Source organism: Solanum stenotomum, chromosome 11 (genome assembly GCF_019186545.1).
Source record: "Solanum stenotomum isolate F172 chromosome 11, ASM1918654v1, whole genome shotgun sequence".
In the NCBI taxonomy this organism is placed as follows: domain Eukaryota; kingdom Viridiplantae; phylum Streptophyta; class Magnoliopsida; order Solanales; family Solanaceae; genus Solanum; species Solanum stenotomum.
Window position 1 is genome coordinate 54616401 of NC_064292.1, and position 25633 is coordinate 54642033.

The window sequence follows — 25633 nt, forward strand, 5'->3', positions numbered from 1 at the left end:
TTGCACTTCAAGTTCTTGAAGAGCTAGTACCATTAAGTTTTTCATGCTCTAATAGAACAATATTGTATCAATAATTTTCATCTTTTAAATAAAAAATAATAAATGATCAAGTGAATTACCAACCCAGGATTAGTAAGGTAAGTTTTGGTCCTCCCTTGTATTTTTTTCATTAGAGAATTTATGTTAATAAAAAGTTACCCATGGTAAATATCTGGGGGATATTAACTTAAAAATTTACTGTGTTAGTAGGTACAAAATGTCATACAAATTACAAGTTAATTCAAATAAAGAAATTGGACAAAATAGATCAAGTGGAATAATAGCATAACATAAACGAATTAGGCAACGTTAACTAAAAATGGATACGTGACGAATTAGCTACCTTAGGCAACTACTGTTATTTTTGCTTCTATTATTAATAAAGTAAAGGAAAAGGGACTGATATACCCCTCAACTTTGTCATTTAGAGTTGATATACCCTTCGTTATAAAAGTGGCTAATATATACCCCTATTGTTATATAAATGACTCACATATACCCTTTTCCTCTAACGGAAGTGAAAAAATTAATTTTGATTTAATTTTTTAATTATTTTGTTTTAAAAAAAATATAATCCCATATGGGTATACATAATCATCCTCAAACATATATTTTTTTGGACCTTTTTTTGTTTCAAGGACTAATTTAGATTTATTATATTGATGGTCAAATTTATTTATGTTTCACTAATATTCTTGTAAAATTTATTATAGATGACCCAATTTTGTTTTCTAAATACAAAATCTAAATTACAGTATAGCTGAAATAATAGTTTTAAATTATAATATAGCCACAAAAAATAATTTTAATTTTTTTCTTTAAATTAAGGAATGAAAGAAAAAATAAAATAAGAATAAGAAACTCAAATAATGATAATCAAAGAAGTCAAAAAATAATTGATGTATGAAAAAGATTAAAATATACCTTGAATTTTGCTAGAAGGATCATATATACCCTAAATGATTTTAAAAAAAATAAAAGTTAAATATATAAATTTAAAACTAATTTTTCACTCCCGTTAAATGAAGGATATTTGTGAGCTCATTTTGTAACGATAGGGGTATATGTGAGCCGTTTGTATAACGTTAAGGATATTTATGAGCCACTTTCATAACGAGGGTCATATCAACTCCACATGACAAAGTTGAAGGGTATATCAAGTCATTTTCCCTTAAAGTAATAAATGACTAAAATGACATGCGCTAGAATATAAAGAAAGATGAATAAATAAACGAAATTGACTATATATATATATATATATATATATATTCTATATGTCTTTGGAATATGAAAAGTAAAATTGAATATTATTGTATTGTTTAGCCTACTTACCATATTGTTGTCCACCACTTCATTGAAATCTGCAACATTCCATAATCTGCTATCCACCACTTCATTGAAATCTGCAACATTCCATAATCTGCTATGTTCTCCAGGCTGCTTTTGCATTTGCACTATATATTTACCATATCTTGTATTAAGTCATGCATTTCAATCATATTCTTTTCAGAGATGGACACGAGAGATTTGTTAACTAGAACACGCAATCCAATTTTTGGTCCAGAATAACAGCTCTCAAGAACTTGCATGACTTTTTCTTTTTTAATTCCCCGGAAGAAACATGCTATATCTAGAAATATCTCTTGTTCTTCGGGCTCCAACCCATCATCAGTGGCGGAGGCAGGAATTCTATCAAGGGGGTTCAAATAAAAAAAATGTTGTTGCCTAGAATCGAACCTGTGACCCAAAGCTCACATAGGCAAAATCCTGAACCCCATAAACCATTGAGCTACTCCTTTGACATATGCTCAGGGGGTTCAATTTTAAATATATACACGTACACAAAAAAATTGATCTTATATATATAGTGTAATTTGTTTTCCGAGGGGGGTCGGATGACCCCCCTGGACACACTCTACATCCGCCACTGCCCATCATAACTTATTTTGAGGTTCTTAGTAAGTTCTACATCAGAGTTTTTCTTTATTCGGACCAAGGAACTTTCCCACTCAGTTATATCCATCCGGTGTAATGAAGAACCCCATACTTTCAGGGCTAAAGGATGGCCTTTAGCAAGACTTACTATCTCCAACGTTAGATTCTTAAAACACTCATTTGAAACTTTTTCTTTGAAAGCATATTGATTAAATAGTTTAATAGCATCACAGTCAAGTAGTGTTTCCACTTCAAATACTACGTCATTTTCCCCTATCAAACGCTTGTCTCTAGTGGTTGCAATAATCCTGCTACCCTTGCCAAACCAACTGAGATCCTTAGCTAGATAATTCAACTGGTCTATGTGATCTATGTCATCAAGCACAACTAAAATCTTCTTAAACCGAAGTCTCTCAGCCAGCATGCTCCTCCCCACCTCCTTATCTTTCACGCAATTATCTTTTTCCCCTAACAGTTCAGAGAGAAGGATATTTTGCAGAGAGTGTATTCCATGCTTGTTTTCTTTGATATTCTCAAGGAAACAAACATCTTTAAATTTGGAAGAGAGTTTATAAAAAATAGTCTTTGCTATTGTCGTTTTACCAATGCCCCCCATTCCCCAAATCCACACAATCCAAACATCATTGATTTCCATCTTTAGGAAGGATTCTACTTTCTTTAATTGAGTATCTATACCCACAACTTCTTGCAAATAAGATACTAAAGTCTTGCATTTAGACGAAATTTCATCAACAATACGCTTAATACAGTTTGACTTGACTCTGACTCAACCCTGCAAAAAAAAAAAAAGAAGAAAAAAAATGCTAATATATGATAAAAAGGACTATATCAAGCTCTTGAAGAACCAATCAATATTATCTACCTAACAATGTCATTGAGTAATAAAATTTATAGGAGCTAAGCTATTCTTCTTACAAATAGAAACATATATAATCAACCATTATTCTGCTTTCAGAAAATGTGAATAATTATTTAAGATTCTGTTTTTAGTACTACTAATACTTTGTTCTATAGTAGAATATTACTATGTGTAGTTTGTTTTAATTATGTGTGTTCAACTCACCCGTCACAGATATCATATCCTTTTAGATTTGCAGCAGCAGCTAGGGCAGTTCTCCATCCTTGCACCTTCTGCATCCCCTCAACATCATCCTTATACCTCAATTCGTGTTTGGCAAATGCTTCTTTAAAGCTCTCACTTTGGTATCGAACATGTGATGGATCCACATCATAGAAGACCGGTATGACTATTTGTCCATTTTCGACCTTGCATTCCATAATCTTTACTAGTTCATTCAAGCACCACCTTGACGTTGCATAATTCTTTGAGAAAATGATTACTGCAACTTGAGACTCTTCTATAGCTTTCACGAGTTCTTCTGAGATGGAATCTCCATGCTCTAGCCTTTTATCATCTTGAAAAGTGAATATTCCCCTATTTTTCAAACCTTCGTACAAGTGGCCTGTAAATGTTCTCCGTGTGTCAGAACCTCTAAAACTAAGAAAGACATCATACTTCCATCGAGCACAATACTGTGAATTACTCGCGAAGGAGGAAGAAGATGCCATGAATTCAATTAAATGTCTGATTTGTGTGTATAGATTGTAGCTGTGGTAATAGAAAGAAAATGTGAGAGTGAATCCTATCAGATGGCTCTCTCCTTAAACAAAAAGGCAAAAGAAAACGTGTTTTAAACACTAATCTTTAAATTTTTGTGAAGTTTATATAGAAAGAAGTAGGAAATTCCTTCAAAGACCCTACTTGAATGGAAAAGAAGAATCAACAACTATATATAAAAGACTAGAGGAGGACAAAAGCTTTAAAAAATTCCTCCAAAGACCACCTACCCGCCCTGCACCAATACTTCACAATAATACATACACAATGGACAGCTAAAAATACAAGTGATGTGTTTGGTAAGGAGGAAAATATGTTCCAAAAAAATGTTTGATTTTCTCATGTTTAATTGGTCAAAAATAATTTTAAAATAAGGAAAACAAGTTCATGATATGTTCGCCCAATGAATTATTGAATCTATGTTGAGCCACACCAACCCCAACTTTAATAAAAGGAAGTGGGAAAGTCAATGAGAGAGAAAAAAGTGAAAGAGACTTGTCCTTTCCTTAATAAACTAATTTGTGGATGGAAAAAGTGACCTTTAAAATTCTAAAATATGTTACAAAGAAGAAGATGTGAACACAAATGAGAAACTAACATTTAGAGGTATAATTTCTACAATATTTTTTCTATTTAATACATAAATATGCTCTTTAACTTGGCTTCAACTGACATTTATATCTCCATTGGATATCTCCGTTAAATCGAATTATTGTGAGTTAATTCACCTCAATATCTTGTACCCGCATAGGGGCCTAACTTAATTCAAATTTGTGTTGTAAGGTCTCACATTGAGGGCAAGACACTCAATTTTCGAGGCATAAACCCAAAATATTTTATTAAGATTGAAGCAATAATTATCACTCTACCATACTCATTGTATTTGTTGGTATCCCTCTCTCTTCTGCCAACAAAAAGAAAAGACCCCTAAGTTTTCTAAATTTGTAGTCTCAAATGATATAGTTACAACCTATTATAAAATCACAATGAAGAAAAGGTGAAATGTACTCACAGATAAACTGCCCAAATTGTCGTCAGAAAAAAATCTGAATATCCACTAATGAGAGTAATGCAATACAATTAAAGGATGTGACATAATTTAAGTGGTTAATTTATCTACAAATGTAATAGTAACATCATCAAGATTATATCCACTAGTATTAGTTATACTTAATCCTAGTGCTAGATGGATAATTTGTTGTGCTTCATATTAACAAACTATTTCTATCATGTTGATACGATATGAATGGAGATTATGCTTCTTCAGTAGAACTTGGTAGTGGGGGAGAAAATATTTGAGCTTGCTCAACCACTGGAAGTACGTTCGATTCCTGGAAACAGTTCCTCTCTGCTCCTCTTGCTTTGTGATGTGACACGACTTACTATTGCTTCTATTGTTCACCCGTTTTGGCACAGCTTTCTTGCCTTACACACATTCATCTATCTGCAGTTGGATTTAGAGCAGGCTACTCATCAGAAAATGTGAAGATAGTAATTTTATTTCATAATGACATGTGGTATTCTGGTGTAAGAGAGGTGTCGTGTCACCTTTACTAATAAGATTAGTATATATGTAGATTTGAAGAGAATGGATTATTGCATTACCACAGGCCAAGATTCAGGTTGTTCTGCTACATAGGCGAAGTTACCAGCATTGTTCTCGAAGTACCATGGTCCCAGTTTACACTGCAAAAGTAATCAAAAACCAAAAGAGTGAAACTTGTTTAAACCACTTATAATAAGTAATCAAGATATAGATGCTACTTATTACTTTTATAAAGATCGAAGTCACAAACTAGACAACAGATAGTAACATCTTATATTTCACATTTTCCTTGAAAAGAAGTATAACAGAACTGAGAGATCACGAGGGAGATGAACCTCAACTTCACTCCAGCTTCCCCCACCATCTTACATTGTGCTGCATCTTTGATTGTTTCATCTTACTCCCAACTTCCCTGCCATGACAAGAGAGATACTTACATTTAAACACTTTGTAGCTGATAGAAGGAGACGATTACATAAAAAGGGAGATTCTCAAAGACAGAGCTCCCACAAACATTAGAAGACGAGCAACTGGCTTCATCATGTAAGATAAAAAAGATCATATATTCTTAATTTGACATCACATCTAACCATGANCAAATGAGTTGGAAAGAAGGATTAGGCAAATTGTTACAGAAAAGAGTGTTTCCTCTCATCTCCCTTCTTAGTCTAAGTTTCCCATCTCCTTCTATCTAGTTCTATATTTTCTGCTCTTCTTTCTCTTCAGTTAAGTTTTCTCAATTTCGTTGTAAGGACGTTAGTCGTTCCCATTTCTCAATTGTATTTTGTGTTCTTTCGCGATTATAATATATATCCTCTTTGTGTGGTAACTTGAGTTGTTACAGTTCCCCTGTTATGTGCTGGAATTACTACTTATAGTCCTTTGAAATATTTTGGACTCGATAAGCCTGGAATGCACATTGGTGTTGTTGGTCTTGGAGGGCTCGGACATATGGTTGTTAAGTTCGCTAAGGCATTCGGAACAAAAGTGACTGTCATTAGTACATCTGCTAATAAGAAGCAAGAAGCAATTGAGTTTTCGACACAAATAGCTTCACCAAACCTTTCGATTTTCTTATGTTTATTTGAATCAAAAATGTTTTTAAAAAATATTGTTATTACTAAAAATAAGTTACTTAAATATAAGGAAACTGATTTTTTTTGTAGAAACAGGGAAAACGGGTTTCATAAGTGTTATTCTACCCCTATTATAAAAAGAAAATAATTTTATCCATCTCTCTAAATGTATGCACAATGAATTACTGAATCCATGTTGAGCACACCCACCCCAACTTTAATAAAAGGAAGTGGGAAAGTTAGTGAGAAAGAAAAAGTGAAAGAGATCGTCTTTTCCTTAGTTAAACTAATTTATGGATGGAAAAAGTAAGCTTCAAATTCTAAAATATGTTAATAATGGTTTTCTTCATCACCGAAAGCAGACGACTTGACTTTCAAAAACACTATACAAAGAAGAAGATGTTAATACAAATGAAATTTATCAGAAACTCACATTTAGAGGTATAATTTTCTATAGTTTTCCTATTTTTAATTTATTTCTAGAGTATGGTGTAGTTTTTTTAGTATATTTTTTGTTATGCCATGGATTCAACTGTACGTTTGAAAAAAAAACACAAAAAATTATGTGTATAGAAAGAAAACGAAAGATGATCTCCTTACACTAATCGTAAATTATGTTAATGGCTTAAAGATGATCTCTTTAAACTAATTATAATTATTATATTAGGATTTTCTTCCAACTTAAATAGAAGTAACTAAGAAATTCCTTCAAAAAAGAAAAAGTGAATCAGATGACCCTCTCCTTAAACTAATTTATGGATGAAAAAAAAGTATATTTTGAAATTGTAAATTATATTAATGGTTTTCTTTGTCACCGAAAATAGACAACTTTACTTTAAAAAACACCATGGGTCATCTTGTTCCAAAAACAAAATAATAGGAAATATAATTGAAGAACGAAGATGGCTCGGAGGCGTATAATCATTTTCTTTAAAGAGATATTGGTTGTATTGGGGAAAAATATCCAACAATCTATCTATATATAAAAGGAGAAGAAGAAATGCCTACGTGTCAGCACCACAAAATTTGTGAAAATATTAAATAATAAATAACAATTTTTAAAAAAAAAAAAAAATTTAAAAAAAAACATAAATTAAAAACCGTTCTTGTAAATTTGCTTACCTTAAAAACTGTTGTATTGATTTCTTTTTTTTAATAAATTAAATATGTTTGTTCCTAATAAAATGCTATATGTTTAATTTTTTTAAATAAATTTTATAAATGTAGAAGTTAGAGTTTATGAATTATCAAAATTAATTAATTTAAAATTTTAAAATAAAGAAATAAATATATATATATAAGTAGAGGTGATAACGTCTACGTGTCAGCACACAAAAAAACAATGATTTACATATCTATTATTGAAATTAATATATTATTTATATGAAATTAAAACATAATTGAGCACACCAGTCAATAATGTGAAAGACACGTTTTGTCAACCAGATAGAAAATTTCAAATCGAAAAAACTACTTATGTCAGTTTTATTGCAATTGCATCAGCAAATTTCCATTTTAAAATACAACAACTGGTTACCACAATTGTGAAGCCTACATTATACGTGAATGTCATGAACAATATATATTCCAATTAGCAACAAAAATAAATAATGCGCTCAGTTTTTTTTCGGTGGTTATGAGGCAGTGAAGAAGGAGAGGCTGCTTTAATGGACTCAAATATTTTGGGTGTTATAGTCATTTTTCAGCAAAGAATGTGCAACTGCGTTTTTTATTTTCTTTTTTATGATTAATGAGAAGTGTCTTGCTTCTTAGTACATATTTTAGCAGTTGTTGTTTAGTTGGTGACTTGGCTTAAGAGGAGTTTTAGCAACTTCAAAAAAGTATTGATGTATTACGCAAAAATGGTTGATCAGGTGAGTCACTTTTCTCCTTTAAAATTAAAAAGAATCTAAAAATAATTTAATCTAAACATGCACTAAATTATATGATCATGTCCTTTTATATTAAATATATAGATATTATATTAAATAGGTCGTTTTAAAACTTCTCATTACATTCTCACTTATACACAAAACCTACAAATTGCATTAACTATTTTTAATATGGAAGAAAAAAAATTCAATACTATCTCATCTATTTTAAATCACCGTTAACCATTTAAATTGAATATTAAGACAATGTTAAAAATAAATTGAAAAGAAAAACAAATAACTATTGAATATGAAAATATAGGAAAGTGTTAAATTTGATTTGCGGATAACTTTTTGTTTGAATGTGTATTAAATAAAAAAAAAAAAAAAAAAACAAAGAAGAGGTTTATAAGCCACCTACTATTCTCATTCCCATTTCTTCCCACGATCACATTCTCCCAACACCACCATATTTTCTCATCTATAAAATTTTATGGAGCAATTGACCTATTCTATTCAAAATTATTGTTTTTCTTCAAATCTTATATGAAATGCTAATATTCAAAATTTCCAAATCGTAGAAAATAAATTAATAGTGAAACTCCATAAAGTTTATTCTCTTATATATTAATCTCTGATTATTTTTGGAATTATGTGGTGAAGCCAACAAATTACTACGCGAGTTGCAATTATTTTTTTTAAAAATTGTACTAAAAGTATTATAAGTTACAATTTTATACGTGTCAATTTCATGTAAAAATACTATCTATTAAAAAGCGAAATATAACCAACTGATATGGAACAAAAATGGTATATTTACAGTAATAGTACAAGTACACTATTTTGGTAAATTCTCTTCATTTTTTAAAAAATAAATCATTTTATACCTCACATAAAATATATTCTTTCGTTTATAAAGGAATGCCCTAGTTTGACTTGACACGAAGTTTAAGAAAATAAAAAAGATTTTTTCATTTTGTGATCGTAAATTAAAATTATGTTAAATATACCTAAATGTTCTTTAATTTTGTGGCTTTAAACATATCAAGTGAAAAATTGAGATTAAAATATTTCCACAAAAGAAAAAGGCTCCTTTTTTTAAAAAAAAAAATCAAACTAAAACAAAAAAAAATCATTCTTTTTTAAATGATGGACGTATAATATAAGACAAAAAAACAGCCTTACAAATATAGTGCTAAAATTTATTCTGTTTGGTCCCTTGGCTACTTGCACTCAAAATAATAGATCTATTTTAAATGAGGAAAAATAACCACTTCTTTTCTACTCCAACAACCGCCTGCTAAGCCTTATGGTGCGTAATTCAAATTTAGTCAGGACTTTAATGTGAATTCTAAAAATCGAGTCGAAAACAAAAAGAAGGATATACTTTAAATGTGGAAATGACAACCACTTCTTTTTCCTCTCCAATAATATTGCTTTCTCTGTCTTATATATTATATGCTACATAGTATAATATACATTACTCAAAAAAAAATCAAGAATCAACTAAAACAAAAATAATGTGGAAAAACCACATGAGAATGAACACCCAATCAAGGCATTTGGATGGGCAGCTAGAGACACTTCTGGGGTACTTTCTCCTCTCAATTTTTCAAGAAGGTACAAATTTTATTAATTTTTCTGACACGTAAAATTATATTGAATACGTTATTATTGTTAAGGTTTAATTTGGATTTTGAAATGGATGCAGGGAGACAGGTGAAAAAGATGTGCAATTCAAAGTTATGTATAGTGGAATTTGTCATATTGATCTTCATCAAATCAAGAATGAATGGGGCATCACCAAATATCCAATTATACCTGGGCAAGTTTACTTATCCTTAATGTTTTTTTAAAATATTATGTTTTTTATTTGCGATCGTCGAAATTTTTTACTGTATATAGTAAAAAATTGTACCTGTTTATGCAAAAAGTGTTGAATCATCAAATTATTAGTGTCATCTCCGAAATATTAACAGTCTTAAAAATATCCTTCTACTTGACTAACTAAACTTAGATACACCTACGATCTGCCACATGACATTGCAAGTGGTCTCAAACTCTAGTAGGAATATGTGACTCTTAATAAAAAATCGAGAGAAGTGTTGAAACCCCCCCTAAATTTGATGAGAATAATTAGGAGTATATTTCACCCATGTTGCAAGATCGGAGTGTATATTAAGTTCAGTTAGTCAAGTAAATGAGTTTCTTTAAGGTTGTCAATAGTTCAGAAACTAATAATTTACACCGAATTTAGAGATGTTTTCAGTACTTCTCTCCATATATTTTTATTAGGATTCTTGGCTCTGCCACTTACAAAATATCCATTTTTTCCATTAAAATCTGCAAGAATATTCAGTACTAGCATTTTGACTGCTGCCAGAGATACTACAAACATATTGATATTTGTGGGGAAAAAAAATCCTAATCTGAGCTACTTCCAATTTCCGTCTGTTATCTGCGCTTGGAACTATGTTGCTCAGACTCTTCAAACATACCTTTGGATACGTATTGAATCCTCCAAAATTTGATACGATGCTTCAATATTTTTGAAGGATCCAAACAACATAGAATTGCACTATGTGGTAAACAATTTTGAACCTCAAGAAGATTATGTAAGTGGATGTTGTTTTTAACACCAAACAAAACAATTAAAAAAATACTTGGATGGAAGGGGTAGAGGGCAGATTGATTTCTCAGATGATCCCTCAGAAAGTCATATACGATAATAACTACTAGTTGAATGACCATCTGGATAGCTCGATTAAGTCAACTAAGAAATGTGTAGCCAAAATCCAAATGTACAGTGAAATTGATTAACAAGTTATGCCTTGAATCAAAATTTATGTCAATCTCAATTGATTTTTCAGGCATAAAATTGTTGGAGTGGTAACTGAGGTTGGTAACAAGGTAGATAAGTTCAAAATCGGAGACAAAATAGGCGTTGGATATCTAGTAGGATTATGTAACGAATGTGAAAATTGTACCAATGATCTCTAGAATTATTGTCCTGGACAGGTATTGACAGCCAATGGTACTCACTCTGATGGAACCATCACTCACGGTGGTTACTCTGATCTCATGGTTGTCAACGAGCATTTTATCGTTCGTTGGCCTGATAATTTGCCTATGGAAGCAGCTCCCCTGTTATGTGCAGGGGTCACAACTTATAGCCCTTTGAGATATTATGGATTAGATAAACCTGGAATGCACATTGGTGTTGTTGGTCTTGGTGGACTTGGACATATGGCTGTGAAATTTGCTAAGCTGTTTGGAACCAAAGTTACTGTTAGTAGTACATCTCTTAGTAAAAAAGACGAGGCAATTGAACGTTTAGGAGCAGACTCATTTTTGGTTAGTCGTGATCCTGAACAAATGCAGGTCAGTCCATCAATCAACTTAGCTTCAATCACAAATTTATAATGATATTCATATGACATAAGTATGAATTGTCGTTTGCACGTGTAAATACGAGCAGGCTGCACGGGGTTCACTTGATGGAATCATTGACACTGTTTTCGTGGTTCATCCTATTTTTCCATTGCTTAATTTGTTGAAAACTAATGGGAAGCTAGTGATGGTTGGCGCCCCTGAAAAACCACTAGAATTGCCTGTATTTCCATTGCTTTCAGGTACATTTCGCGTAGTATATTATTCTTCATTTAATTTCTAACATGTCCGTTTGATTTAATTAATAACTCAAGTATGTAATGTGGAAAACAGGACGGAAGCTAGTGGGAGGGAGCGCGATAGGAGGGGTGAAAGAGATACAAGAGATGGTATACTTTGCGGAGAAGCATAACATAACACCAGATGTTGAAGTTGTGCCAATGGGGTACGTGAATAAAGCGGTGGAACGTCTCGTGAAATTGGACGTTAAGTATCGTTTTGTGCTTGACATTGGCAATACTTTGAACAAGAGTTAATATAGGGACATGTTGTTCTTGTTGTGTGTTTGTATTTTAAGCAAGAAAGAATGGTGTGAGTTTATATGGGAATTACTAAACATTCCTTTCTACTACTCTTACGTTCTATTTTATATGACATGATAATAAGTTTTCGTAAACAACTTTTTTTTTTTTTTATTTCCATCCAATCTTTGATATCTTTTTTTTTCTTCTTTTAAATCTATACCACTAGACAGTGTCTAGCAGCCTTTTATTAGACCTTACCTTACCAATTCTAATGAGGTACGATACCTCTACTAATTAACCTACATGAAGAAAATAAGAGTTAGAGAGAACTAAGTATTTTATGATCATCACAGAGTTTATAATACACTTTATGATGATATTACAAACGAGGATGCTTAAGTAGTACAAAAATATAAAAGCCATGATGAGATTTGAGTAATTAAACTCAAACTTCGTTTTACAAAAGTATGAACTAAAAAAGATAGATTGCCCTTCTAAAGTAACCTGGAGTGTTTTCCTCTTGTCTTCCTCTTCAAATCTGTCTAACAATACTTGATAGTTCATCAATTTTTCTTAGATTTATTGGATCTTGTTAAAGTTTTTGACACTGCCATATGATTCTGCTTTGCCAGTAGCATCGGTAGGTGCCTTCGAACAAACTCCTCAGTCATCTTACCATCCAACTATTTTTTCTTCCATGCTTCTTTTTGTTGTTGCGTTGTTGCCTAGGAGAAATATCTGCATCCCTAGCTGCATTTTCAAAACAATAATTCAACTTATCCTCTTCTTCACTTCCCTCGAAGGTGTCCTTATCTTGTAAGTTAGTAAATCTATTTGTGGAGAAAGAACTACTACCAACATCTTGTAGTTGTTTGTTTGTGTTATAGGCGTAAGAGAATTCAACTTTTTAACATTAGAACTCATCAACGCATCAAGGAGCTTTTTGTCACCAACTTAAACTTTTTGAACATTAGTACCTGTTAAAACCAATTGTTGCCCTATATGTAATGGGGATGAAGCACTGGTAAGCACAAAAATTGGTGCTTCGGGGCTCAATTTTCTATGAGTTGTGACATGTTCATCCTCTTCTTCCACCCGGTCGGCCCATCGACTCTCACTTGTAACACCTTTTTGCCCACTAGAAGTGATCAAATTATTTGTTGAAGTAACTTGAGAGACTGAAACAATCGGTAGAGCATGAGAGTTAGCCATATTCAACTTAAGAGCAATATGAGGCTCAATTTGAGAGGCTCGTGGAGAACCAATTTGAGGTCAAATATCAATCGTTACCCCTGCTTTATCAACTGTATTAGACTGTCCAAGTTCTTTTATTTGCGCCACAAAAGTAGCAGTTGTGTTAATGGCTACATCTTTGGTCAATTGCCTTGCGACGCAACAACAAAAGCCTTTGAATTAGTTGTCTTTTCTTGAAGCCCAATCTTATCATTTGTTGTATCAGGTTCACTCCCTGCCCTCACGACCCCTGTAGCTATAACATTTTCTTTTTCAGTAGCATTATAATTTAGTTACTGCCCAACTTCAGTTTGGCATGTTTGCTACCCAAAATTTTCTAGTCTTTGATATCTGTTTTGGGGCCCAACCACCGTACAATTGAAAAACGATATGACCCAAGATCAATTCTGGTTCTTCTTTCTATCAAAATAAATCAAATTCAAAAGCACACCACCCTTCTTACTTTACAACCAGCCTCCGACCCAAGGTGTTTTTAGAAAAGGTCGGTGGGGCAATCAAAGAGACTTGCTTTTGATGTAGAACCGGGGGAAGAATTATGGCTATAAAGGCCCTCACCTTCTTGGGCACATGGTTCTAAAGATTNTAGAAAAGGTCGGTGGGGCAATCAAAGAGACTTGCTTTTGATGTAGAACCGGGGGAAGAATTATGGCTATAAAGGCCCTCACCCTCTTGGGCACATGGTTCTAAAGATTAAATCACAAAGATGTACGAAAGATTAGGCAGAAGAAGAACTATAGCTAGAATTTTTCGTCCCTCCCCTTGTACCAAAAGCAAGTTCGAAACATAAGGATATAGGGCTCGTCTATTATAAGTTATTAGTGTACGAAGTTGTCTCTGATATTTTGAGTAAGGAGGCGGGACAAGTTTGAAAATTCACGTTCACGTCGGAAAATTCCACATTCTTTCTAACAAAGGCAACTTTGTAATCAGATCGGAGACTTGAATCCGAGACTTTTGATTAAAAATGGAGGAGTACTTATTAGTACTCTACCACAACCCTTGTTGATGTCATAACTTAAATTCTTGTATAAAGTAGGAATAAGAGCATTTTTGGTCCATAAACTATAGGTATATTCTGATTTTAAATATGTGTTTGATCTTTTTATCTAAGAAGTATGTTGTATTTGAACTACTTTTATAAAACTATATTCCTTTCAACTATGGAGTAACAATACCAACTTAAAAAAATATATATTCACGTTGAAAGGAAAATAAAAAAAACTATTTAAACATGATTTTTTTTTTTAAATGACACAACTAGATATTACAAATAGGTTTTTTTTTTTGTTTTGTTTTTTGCTTTTTTATTTTCTGAATTGACCTAATAGAGGACCCATATTATTTCCTTCTTCATTAATCTAAACAAATAAATGACTTATACCAAGTTATATTTGAAAAAAAGAGAAAAGACATAAAGACACCATCAAAGTTGTCTCATATTTGCATAAAGACACCTTAACTTTCAAAGTGTCCTATCACCCCACAGAACTATTTAATATCTTTGTAAATGGGCCATTTTTACCCATTCCCTCGTTTGCATTGTTACCACGCACATGAGGCGCGTCATGCAGTGTTTTAACTGCCATGGACCAGTTTAAAAGTGTCATGTGTCATTTTCTTTCTTTATTATTAATTATTTAATTAATTTATGTCATCTTTCCCAAATTTAAACCCAAAATAGCAATTGGTAGCCCTAATTTTTCAATTTCATGGTTTTTTCCATAGCAAGATCAACGTTGCTGCTCTCTATTTCTATCACTTCCCTTTCCGCTTCTTTTGCGTTCCTGCACATAGCCCATGCCCTCTAATAATTTAAATTTACGTTCACATTGCAGTGAAGAATACTGGATTGTGTTGAAGAAGTTGTTATAAGCATTCAAGATGTAGCAAATAGGAAAATGCATAGGCTTGATATGAAGGAGACAAACCTTTGAAGCGAAGCGACTTTTCTTCAAAGAATAGGGTCGGGTCGAGTTGAATTATATCACAGGGAGTGAGCAACACGCGCGACTACATAGACTAGGGAATGGGTAAAAATGGCCCATTTACAAAGATATTAAATAGTTCTGTGGAGTGATAGGACACTTTGAAAGTTAAGGTGTCTTTATGCAAATACGGGACAACTTTGATGGTGTCTTTATGTCTTTCCTCTTGAAAAAAAAGATGAACCGACATCTTTTATCCCCAATTATAATGAATTGAGATATTGTTCTCAAGTGGTAGGGTCAATGTTGTATTTATTATTCTCCTTTACACGTAGTGACGATGGTCCTCCAAATGATTAGAATAAGGTAAGCTTTGTATTTAATCCTTTTAATTGAATGGATGAGGTCCGATTTTTCGACTAGACCCCCCTAAACTTTAACTTTCTTTTTAGTATTTTGATTGAAATCAACTTGATTAAAATATTAGATTCTAATTCTTTTTACAAATTTGTGAATATTCAAAAAAGCAAACAAAATAGTAGGATCAAGGGTGAGATTTGGTGGTTGAGTTGGGTGGGGTGAGAAGAAAATAATCTATCTGAAATGTTATTTATGAAACTTGTTTTTTACATTGTGTCAGAAATTGATTCTCCTGATTTTTAACGATTTTGCAAAAAGTATATTTCAAAAATATTCGACCAATCAAACGTAGAAAAATTAGAAAATATTTTTCTGTTGCACCAAACACACACAATTTACTAATATTTTTTTCAAATTATTGTTCACCATCTTCTCTGATGGCTATACTGGAAAGGTAATCACCAACCATATATCCTAATTAATTATTGTAGAACGAAATTAAAGTGACGCAATAATCATTTTCGACAGCTAAATTATAGATGCTCCCTTAACTACAAAATCTTTTTCAAATTATTGTGTTTTTCACTCATTAAATTATAGCATTCCACCTGATATTTCGGGATGCCGAAAGACATCACATCCATGAGCTAATACATATGAAAATAAAAAATATGCGTGAAAAAAAGGGCGAGACTATACGTAATGCTTCCCCAACTCATTACGGAGGTCCTCATATAGTTTTGACAAAAAAAATTTGGATGCCCAAATGCGCCAGATCCATGGGCTAATACACACGAAAGACCAAGAAAGTCGGGTAATTCCTAAAACTTGGCTCGTAGATGCAAAATTATGCGTGAAAAAATTGACGGGACTATACGCAATGCTTCCCAAACTCATTACGAAGGTCCTCATATAATTTTTTCAGAAAACTTTTTTGGATGCCCAAAAGGCGACAGATCCATGGGTTAATACACACGAAAGATTAAGAAGTTGGGTAATTCCTAAAAATTGGCTCCTAAATATGAAAATATGCGTGAAAAAACGACGGGACTATACATAATGTTTTCCCAATTCATAACGGAGGTCCTCATATAGTTTTTTCGAAAAAAAAATTCGGGTGCCCCAAAGAAGCCAGATCCACGGGCTAATACACACAAAAAACCAAGAAAGTTATGTAATTCCTAAAAGTTGACTTGTAAATGCAAAAATATGCGTTAAAAAAAATGGCAAGACTATACGTCATGCTTCCACACTCATTACAGAGGTTCTCATATAGTTTTTTTAGAAAAAAAATTCGGGTACTCCAAAGGCGCCAGATCCTTGGGCATTACACACGAAAAATCAAGAAAGTTGGGTAAATACTAAAAGTTGACTCGTAAATGCGAAAATATGCGTGGAAAAAACGGCGGAACTATACGTAATGTTTTCCCAACTCATTACGGAGGTCCTCATATAGTTTTTTCAGGAAAAAAATCGGGTGCCCCAAATGAGCCTGATCCATAAACTAATACATACGAAAAACCAAATATGATCTATATATAAAGTTAATTTTCAAACATAAATATATGATCTGATTCATAATCAAAATTATTGGATTCTGTTGAGGGGATATACATAGACCAATTGATTCGGATTCATCATTTACCAAATCAAACCAATTGCATTTGTTTTATATATTCATAAATCAAACCAAATCAATAAAGTCGAGTGTTTTCTCTATTTTTTCAAAATCTTTTATGAATCCATACAATCATATTAAAACATTTCATTGAAACCAATTTCTACTAAGCATGTCATTACAGTCTACACATAGTTTTTAACTAATATAAAGACAATTTTTTTAGATTAAAATTAGCGGCTAGACCTTGGTCAGTACTACTGAACCATTTTCCTAGAAACATCATATAATATAAGATATAATATTATCTTATATTAATAAATAAAAAGGCAAATTGTACAGACAAGCCATGACGATAACATTTGTTTCATACCTCATCGACTACGTCATTAGCCATCAACTCAAATACCTATATATTCAAATTAAAAAATCAATACATTGGACTATAACTTTACTCAAATTAATTGTTCTAATAATAATAATAATAATAGTATCTCCAAAAATAAACAAAAATCAAGAAAATGGAAAAATCACATGAAAATGTTAAGGCATTTGGATGGGCAGCTAGAGATACTTCTGGGGTACTTTCTCCTTTCAACTTCTCAAGAAGGTACCATCTTTTCAGATTTACGTTATATAAACTGACAGTACAGATAGTGTATATTTTATATGAATTAGATATACACAACATATCTACACCGATAGTGAATATATTGTGTATATTAATTTCGAACATATTGATAAACTAGTTGACCGAACAGTATATATCTGTAACTTTTATTGTTGAATGGTGAAGGGTGACTGGTGAAAAAGATGTGCAATTCAAAGTTATGTATTGTGGAATTTGTCATTCTGATCTTCATCAACTCAAGAATGAATGGAGCAATAGTATATATCCAATGGTACCAGGGTAAGTTTCATTTTGATCCATCTATTTTACTGTGTTCTTTAATTAAAACTCTGTCGTAGACAAAAAATCGTTATATCTAATTTAATTTAAGTGGAAAATGGTAGATGAGCAGACTTATTATTCACCAAGTTTCAAAAAGAGTGTTCTTATAATTGCATTATATGTAGATACAGAGGCAGAGCTAGGATTTGAACAGTATAATCATTGCAACATATGTAGTTAGTTTGGGTAATTTTTCCTTTTCTCTAATTGTTTGGACAACAAAACTGTAAATTTGATAATCAAGATGATGAAATATGTTACTAAACAACTAGCTAAATCGGATTAATTAGCTTAGGATTCCATAACGTAGTTAGGGGTAAGTTCTGCTTACATTTTATCCTCTTCTGACTCGACTTGTGAGATTACATTGAATATGTTGTTGCTTACAGGCATGAAGTTGTTGGTGTAGTAACTGAAGTTGGTAGCAAAGTTGAGAAATTCAAAACTGGAGACAAAGTTGGAGTTGGATGTTTAGTAGGATCATGTAGAAAATGTGAAAACTGTGACAACGATCTTGAAAATTATTGTCGCGATCAGATCATGACATACAATGGTGTTTACACCGATGGAATCCCCACGTATGGTGGTTACTCGGATATAATGGTAACGAATGAACACTACGTGGTTCATTGGCCCGAAAATTTACCAATGGAAGCAGCTCCCCTGTTATGTGCAGGGATCACAACTTATAGTCCTTTGAGATATTATGGACTAGATAAACCTGGAATGCACATTGGTGTTGTTGGTCTTGGTGGTCTTGGACATATGGCTGTGAAATTTGCTAAGGCGTTCGGAACCAAAGTTACTGTGATAAGTACAGCTGTTAGTAAGAAAGACGAGGCAATTGATCGTTTAGGGGCAGACTCGTTTTTGGTCAGTCGTGACCCTGACCAAATGCAGGTCGATCAATCAATCAACTCTGTTTCAATTTCAATTTTATAACATAGGTGTGACTTACGAATAATACTAATTTTCGTTTGTATGTTAAATACGAGCAGGGTGCAGCGGGGTCACTAGATGGCATCATCGATACTGTATCCGCGATTCACCCTCTTCTTCCATTGATTAATTTGTTGAAAACTCATGGGAAGCTTGTGATGGTTGGTGCCCCTGAAAAACCACTAGAGTTGCCTGTATTTCCCCTGCTTTTAGGTACGTTTGGTCTTAAATCGACGATTTTGTATATACATTTTTTTAATATTGATACGTATGTTTAATATAATGTGTGTAATAGGAAGGAAGCTAGTGGCGGGGAGCGCGATAGGAGGGGTGAAGGAGACACAAGAGATGGTTGATTTTGCGGCAAAGCATAACATAACACCAGATGTTGAAGTTGTGCCAATGGACTACGTGAATACAGCGTTGGAACGCCTTTTGAAATCGGACGTGAAGTATCGTTTTGTGCTTGACATTGGCAACACATTGAACAAAAATTGAGATGAAGGGGACATCTTGGTCAAGAAAATGAGTGTGTTGTAGGGTTATGATTTTGTATTAAGCCTGTACGTTTTTGTTGTTTAGTTTATTTCTTATGTTTTGTGTATCAAAAGGAATAAGGAGTTAAGAGAATAAATATGATATTGTGTTTTCTAGTGTACTTATTTGCATATGGCGTTTACATCAAACTATACTGATTTATCATGGTTAAGTCATAGCAAGCAGTGAATCTGATAGTAGCAAAAAACCAATCAGCATTTGTCCAGGGAAGAGCAATGATTCATAATGTTTTGATTTGTCATGATATTCTAAGACACTACAATAGGAAGAATGCCTCACCTAGGTGTCTTATGAAAATTGATTTGAAGAAAGCCTATGACATGGTAAGTTGGGAGTTTTTAGAGGTAGTACTTGGGGGTTTTGGGTTTCCAGAAAAGTTTATTAAGTGGACTATGCTGTGTGTTTCCACTACAATGTTTTCAGTAAAAGTCAGTGGAGGGAATCATGGGTTCTTTGCTGGTAAGAGAGGTCTTAGGCAAGGAGATCCTATATCGCCTTTGTTGTTTGTGTTAGTAATGGAGTACTTGTCAAGAATACTTAAAACAATGAGTTTGTTGCCTGATTTTGGACTCCATCCAATGTGCAAAGAGTTGAAACTCACTCATCTAATATTTGCTGATGACTTATTGATATTTTGTAAAGGAAATTTGCCTTCATTAATAGAGTGATGGAGGCATTAGATCACTTTAGTGCTGCCACAGGTTTGGAGGCTAACATGGAAAAATCAAGTGTTTTTATGGCTGGGGTGGATGAGGAAACAAGGGATCAGATCTTGGGTAGAACTGGTTTCTCGAGGGGTGAATTTCCTATTAAATATTTGGGACTTCCATTATCGCCAAGGAAGTGGAATAAGGCTGATTGATAAGATCACTCACAGAATTACCGTGACTTATTCAAAACAACTATCTTATGCTGGTAGACTGCAGGTGATAAATGCAGTATTATTTTCCATCCATAGCTTTTGGGGGGCAGTGCTTATCCTACCGCAAAGCATACTTAAAGAAGTAGACAAGATTTGTAGGACTTACTTGTGGGGCAAAGCTAATGATAAGAGAAAGGTAGCTCTAGTATCTTGGGAAAAAATCTGTTATCCAAAGAGACAATGTGGATTAAACATCAAAAGTAGCAGTATCTGGAATATTGCATCAGTAGGGAAATTGCTATGGCAAATAATTAATTGAGGAAAAGGAGTCCCTATGGGTAAAGTGGATACATGGGATATATATGAAAGATGGAGCAACAATATGGAATCATAGAACACCTGTAGATTGTAACTGGTATTGGAGGAAGCTAAATGCAATCAAGGTCCAAATGCAGGGTTGGTATAACCAAGGAAGATACATGCTTACACAAACTGGAAAATATTCCATCACTAGCAGTTACTTAGCACTAATTGGCCAACAACCACATATGAGAACTGCTGAGCTAGTGTGGACATCTAGGGCTCTACCTAAACATAGATTCATAATGTGGTTGGCTGTACAAGGAAGATTACTCACGCAGGAGAGGAAACTGAAATTACACATTCAGGTGGAGGACACTGATTGCTGCCTTTGTGATAAGAAGGTCATGGAGACTGCAATGCACTTATTCGTGAAGTGTGAGTGGGCACAGGCTATATGGAAAGAGCTGGAACAAAGGACATGAATAGCATTGCAAAACAATGGGATCAAGCAGACACTGGAAAGAATAATGTTGAAGCACTGGAAGAAAGTTAAGAAGGAGACTATTGCGGCAACTTGTGGAGCAATTGTATATCACATATGGAGAGCCATGAATTCGAAAAAGTTCAAAGGCAAGTCTGTACATACAAAGGAGGCGGCAACACAGATAAAAAAGGAGATTATAGAGAGATTACAATTTCTTAGTAGTTCAAAGAAAACACAGAGTTGTAGGAGTTTTGTTCAATTTTTACTTTGTAATTAAGTTTTTTGCTTTGTAGGAGGCCTAATCCCTGTTACAAGGTATAGGTGCTCTTTATTTGTACTGGTTTTGATGGTATGGTAATCTTTTACAGTTGTTACCAAACAAAAAAAGATTGGACATGAATTTAATGAAGTTAGAGAATATTTTTTAAGAAGTTAATATCTACAATGAAGGATGGAATTTGACCATAAAAAGATAAAGAAGTTGATTTCTCATTTTTTTATGTGATGATTTAATTTCTCTAATCAGCATTAACAATTGTAACTTGCCAACAACTTCAATTTTTCAGCAGACAAAGAGTTTCTTATAAAAAAAAGAAATTTGCGTAAATAATGTACATTTTAAATACCAAATATGAGAGTGGTAGTGCCCCAACGATAAAAACTTATTTGTATCTAATATTTAAAATTATACCGTCCAAATAAAAGGACGAAAAAAGAAAACAAAAAGTAGTGGGAAAAAGGGGGAAAATAACTCAATAAAAATGTAGTGGGAATAAGTCGGAAATTGCAATTATTAATTGGTCCAAATTTCACACTATGATGTTTTTATTTTCTTTTTATTATACTTTCACATTATCTACGTGGATATTCTTTGGCCACTAATATTAACTTTAAGTTTCTCACGTTTGGAAAGCTTTTCAAGAACCTTTTTTTTTGGGGCAATTTAAGGAAAAAAATAATTAATGTACGTATTGTGTTTAAGTTATCGCATTATTTTGTAATTGTCATTGTTTTCATATCAGTTGCTTTGTTTACACAACCTTTCCCGACCCTCCCAACTCCCTTTATTCAAGCTTGAACACTTTCTTCATGGTGTGACACGTCTATCTTTGACACTGATTAATCAGCCAAAGTAAGAGGTGATCGGTAGTGCTTGCCGTGGGAAGAGAGCTCTCACCTTGACGGAAGAATTGTCATTTTCCTTTTTTCATGCCTACTGATAGATAGCTTTCGAGCCAATGATTCTTTAAAAATAGTCTCTCTACCTCTACATAGAAAATAAGAATAAGAGGTGATTTCCATACACTCTATTTTTCGACTTTCGTGGACCTCACTATAAGATTTCACTAAATATATTATGATATTAAAAAGTTAAAGAATATTTTAAAAACTTGTAAACTTCAAACTTCGAAAAAAACAGTGTGAAGCCTTGGATGGGATTATCGACACTGTTTCGGCGGTGCATCCTATTCTTCCATTGCTTATGTTGATGAAATCTCATGGTAAGCTTGTTATGGTTGGTGCAACAGAAAAACCGGTGGAGTTGCCTGTGTTTCCTCTACTTATGGGTAAGCAAATGCATGATTTCAAATAATAAAGTTCTAACTAAAGTATACATAATGTAATGTGGTCCTTCCTGGTACTCTGCGGCAGTCTAAGGCTGGCCACCGGACTGGAACGGGACGGTTTGACCAGGTTATTGACCGGTACTAGGATGAACCGGATCGGAACTATCCATCGGCTCAGTTCTGTCCCGTCCCACTATATACCGGGATAGAACCGGAACAGACCGGAATGGAACGGGATGGCACATATAGCTATTTCAAAAAATAATTGTTTTTTTTTTGAGTTATTTTGAATTACGAAAATACAAATGTATTTTTTATTTTTCTAAGTTATATTAGTTTATAATATTTAAGTTTAAAATTTATAATAATTTTACTTAAGTTTATTTTAAAGATTTTTTTTTTTATTTTTACGTATATAAGTTTGTAAGTTAAGTTTAATAAAAAAAAAATTTAAGTTTTTGAGCTTATGTAGTTATGTTATGAGTTTTAAAGATTTGAATCTTTTGAAGTTTATAAGTTATTAAGTTATACTTATAACTTGTAAGTTAAATAACTTAAGTTTGTAATTTTAAAAAATTAAATAAACAAAAAAGAAATGCTAATAAAAGTAAATAATGACAAAAATATTATTTTTGATTTTAATTTAAAATGATTTACTGGGACCGGACCGGTACTGGACCAGACCGGAACGGAACCGGAATGAACCGGGATGAACCGGTACCGGTATATCGATACCAAATCATGATACCGTTCCGTTCCGTGTACCGGTTCAATGTATCCCATCCCGTCCCGAATACTACCGGACCGGAACGGACTGGAATGGTACCGGAACGGTACCGGTACAACCCGTTCCGGTGCTCAGCCATACTCTGCGCATAGCATAAGCTTAGTGCACCTGGGTGTCTTTTTTCTAGACTAAAGTTTGTATGTATAATGTGGAAAACAGGAAGGAAGCTAGTGGCTGGAAGTTGCATAGGAGGGATGAAAGAGACTCAAGAAATGTTGAATTTTGCCGCAATGCATAAGATAACACCAGATATTGAAGTTGTGCCAATGGACTACGTGAACACAGCATTGGAACGTCTTCTGAAATCGGACGTGAAGTATCGTTTCGTGCTCGACGTTGGCAATACATTGAACAAGAAATGAGAATATTAGTGGGGGGTTCAATTATGTAGCAGTGTTCCTTTGCTTACAGTACACTGTTTTCAGAAATGTGTTTGTTGCACTTATTAAAATAGAAAAAGAGTGTGACACTTATTAATTAAAATAAAAATGTCTTTCCATTCATCTGCAATTTGTTAAAGAGAGAGCACAATTTCATTACAAACAAATTCATGAGGTATATTTAATCTACTTGTGACCTTTGTTTCTTAGAAGAGGAGCAACTGACCTCTTCTTCATCTCTGCTCTTCCTTATCCCAATGCAAAGCTCAGATTCATCTTTATACAACAAACGAACTCCAATTTTCATATTTTCTCCAAAAACATCTAACTTAATGCACCCATAGTCATTTGGTGTTTTTCCATTTGCATTAGATGCATCCCATAAGCTACCAAGAGGTACCAATAAAAATTTAATATAATCCTGTTCATAATAATGTTTTGAATTGTTGGATAAGGCAAATTTCTGGGTCATCGACGACATCCCATCATCACATAAGGGAATCAAATAAGCTGTGATGCAATCAATAGAATATTTGCCAGAATAACATACAGCAAATCCCAAGAAGTTATCACTTACATACCAATTCTTAGGTAAATTGACTGATACACTTGTGCCCATTCCCTGATATTTGAACCAACTTGAGATATGCTTCGCCAAACTCACAAACTCCATTACTGACAAGGAATCTGAAGAACAGATGTCATGCTGCAGTGATGACATATTCTGAAACAAGCAATTACAGAACGAATCATCGCTCATGGATTGACGAGCACCATTGTCTTCTGGCAGCTGTATACGCCTCATGGCATTTGATAAGTTCAAGGCTCGAAGAGCACGAATGTCTTCTGGCAGCTGTGCAAGTCTCTTGCAATCTGATAAGTGCAAGTATTGAAGAGCACCAATCTGGGATATGCTACGAGGCAAATGCTCAAAGTTATTTCCACTGAGATCCAAGCGTTTTAAAGAGGATAAGGATCCAATGTCTTCCGGAAGTCCTCCATCTATTAGATTGCAGTTACTGAGATCCAGATATTTCAATGAGAGTAACCCTTTATTCACCTGAGGGAACACAAAGAATACTCCATCTGATCTATGTTGTCTAAAACTCAAAATTTTAAGCTTGTTCAACCGGACGATGGAAGACGGAGGACGTGAGATTAGAGTATAGCTGGCATGAAGCTCCTCCAAGTTTTCTAAATCACCTATCTCTTCTGGCAAGCTTTCAAGTTTTGAGCAATACGACACAGATAGCTTCACCAAACCTTTCGACTTACAAATGCTGCTTGGAAGTGATACAAGGTTTTTCATGCCATCCAAATGTAGCTCTATAAGATGAGGTTGGAGATCAAGGATAGATAATGGCAGTTCCCTTATCCCAGAGTGTGACGTCATAATCTTTATGGCAGTTCCCTGCTTCATTATTCCAAGGATTTCTGGAAATTTCTCTAAACTAGAGCAACCCAATAGTTTCAGAGATTCAAGAGATTCCACATTAACATATGGAAACCTCTCAAGTTTTCTACAATAAGACAAATTTAACTCAATGAGATTTTTGCAATACTTGAGGGAAGGATGAACTTCTTCAAGACTCGTACAATGATTTGGATCCAAATACTCCAAAT

At 33.5% G+C, this 25633-nt stretch overlaps 3 protein-coding genes and 3 long non-coding RNA genes across 8 annotated transcripts in view; 3 read left to right on the forward strand and 3 right to left on the reverse strand.

The window, feature by feature from the left end:
- LOC125843886 (8-hydroxygeraniol dehydrogenase-like) overlaps positions 1-12172 on the forward strand; it is a 46540-nt gene extending 34368 nt beyond the window's left edge. Inside the window, exon 5 of the mRNA XM_049523111.1 lies at positions 11830-12172. Coding sequence (XP_049379068.1) covers positions 11830-12032 — 203 coding nt within the window. The 3' untranslated portion in view covers positions 12033-12172. The remainder of the gene's footprint in view (positions 1-11829) is intronic.
- The window catches only part of LOC125843862 (uncharacterized), a 573332-nt gene that overhangs the window by 439490 nt on the left and 108209 nt on the right, over positions 1-25633 (reverse strand). The gene's annotated exons all lie outside the window — the stretch shown is intronic.
- LOC125843937 (uncharacterized) overlaps positions 1-25633 on the forward strand; it is a 157079-nt gene that overhangs the window by 123359 nt on the left and 8087 nt on the right. The gene's annotated exons all lie outside the window — the stretch shown is intronic.
- Positions 4657-5743, reverse strand: LOC125843933 (uncharacterized). Its single transcript, XR_007444086.1, has 3 exons — positions 5495-5743; positions 5219-5299; positions 4657-5057 (listed from the first exon to the last, which is right to left on the reverse strand). It is a non-coding gene; the product is annotated as an uncharacterized LOC125843933 (long non-coding RNA).
- Positions 9602-23992, forward strand: LOC125843887 (8-hydroxygeraniol dehydrogenase-like). 3 transcript variants are annotated; one of them, XM_049523114.1, is made up of 5 exons: positions 9602-9726; positions 17974-18087; positions 18519-19029; positions 19128-19281; positions 19364-19721. In XM_049523114.1, exons 2-5 carry the CDS (start codon positions 18008-18010, stop codon positions 19564-19566), a joined length of 948 nt encoding a protein of 315 aa, XP_049379071.1. In that variant the 5' UTR covers positions 9602-9726; positions 17974-18007; the 3' UTR covers positions 19567-19721. The 3 variants fall into 3 exon arrangements, with proteins under 3 accessions (XP_049379071.1, XP_049379070.1, XP_049379069.1); XM_049523113.1 differs by lacking the exons at positions 9602-9726; positions 19364-19721 and adding exons at positions 17628-17787; positions 23790-23992; XM_049523112.1 differs by lacking the exon at positions 9602-9726 and adding an exon at positions 17628-17787.
- Positions 18572-25633, reverse strand: part of LOC125843929 (uncharacterized) — a 40962-nt gene continuing 33900 nt past the window's right edge. The window contains exon 2 of the long non-coding RNA XR_007444080.1: positions 18572-18850. This is a non-coding gene — a long non-coding RNA (uncharacterized LOC125843929). The remainder of the gene's footprint in view (positions 18851-25633) is intronic.

Bases quoted from the DNA above. Each gene is read 5' to 3' on its own strand.
- LOC125843887 (XM_049523113.1), top strand. From the start codon at position 17,699: ATGGAAAAATCACATGAAAATGTTAAGGCATTTGGATGGGCAGCTAGA. The intron at 17,788-17,973 runs GTACCATCTTTT...TGAATGGTGAAG, and splicing joins CCTTTCAACTTCTCAAGAAG to GGTGACTGGTGAAAAAGATG. The intron at 19,282-23,789 runs GTACGTTTGGTC...TGTGGAAAACAG, and splicing joins TGTATTTCCCCTGCTTTTAG to GAAGGAAGCTAGTGGCTGGA.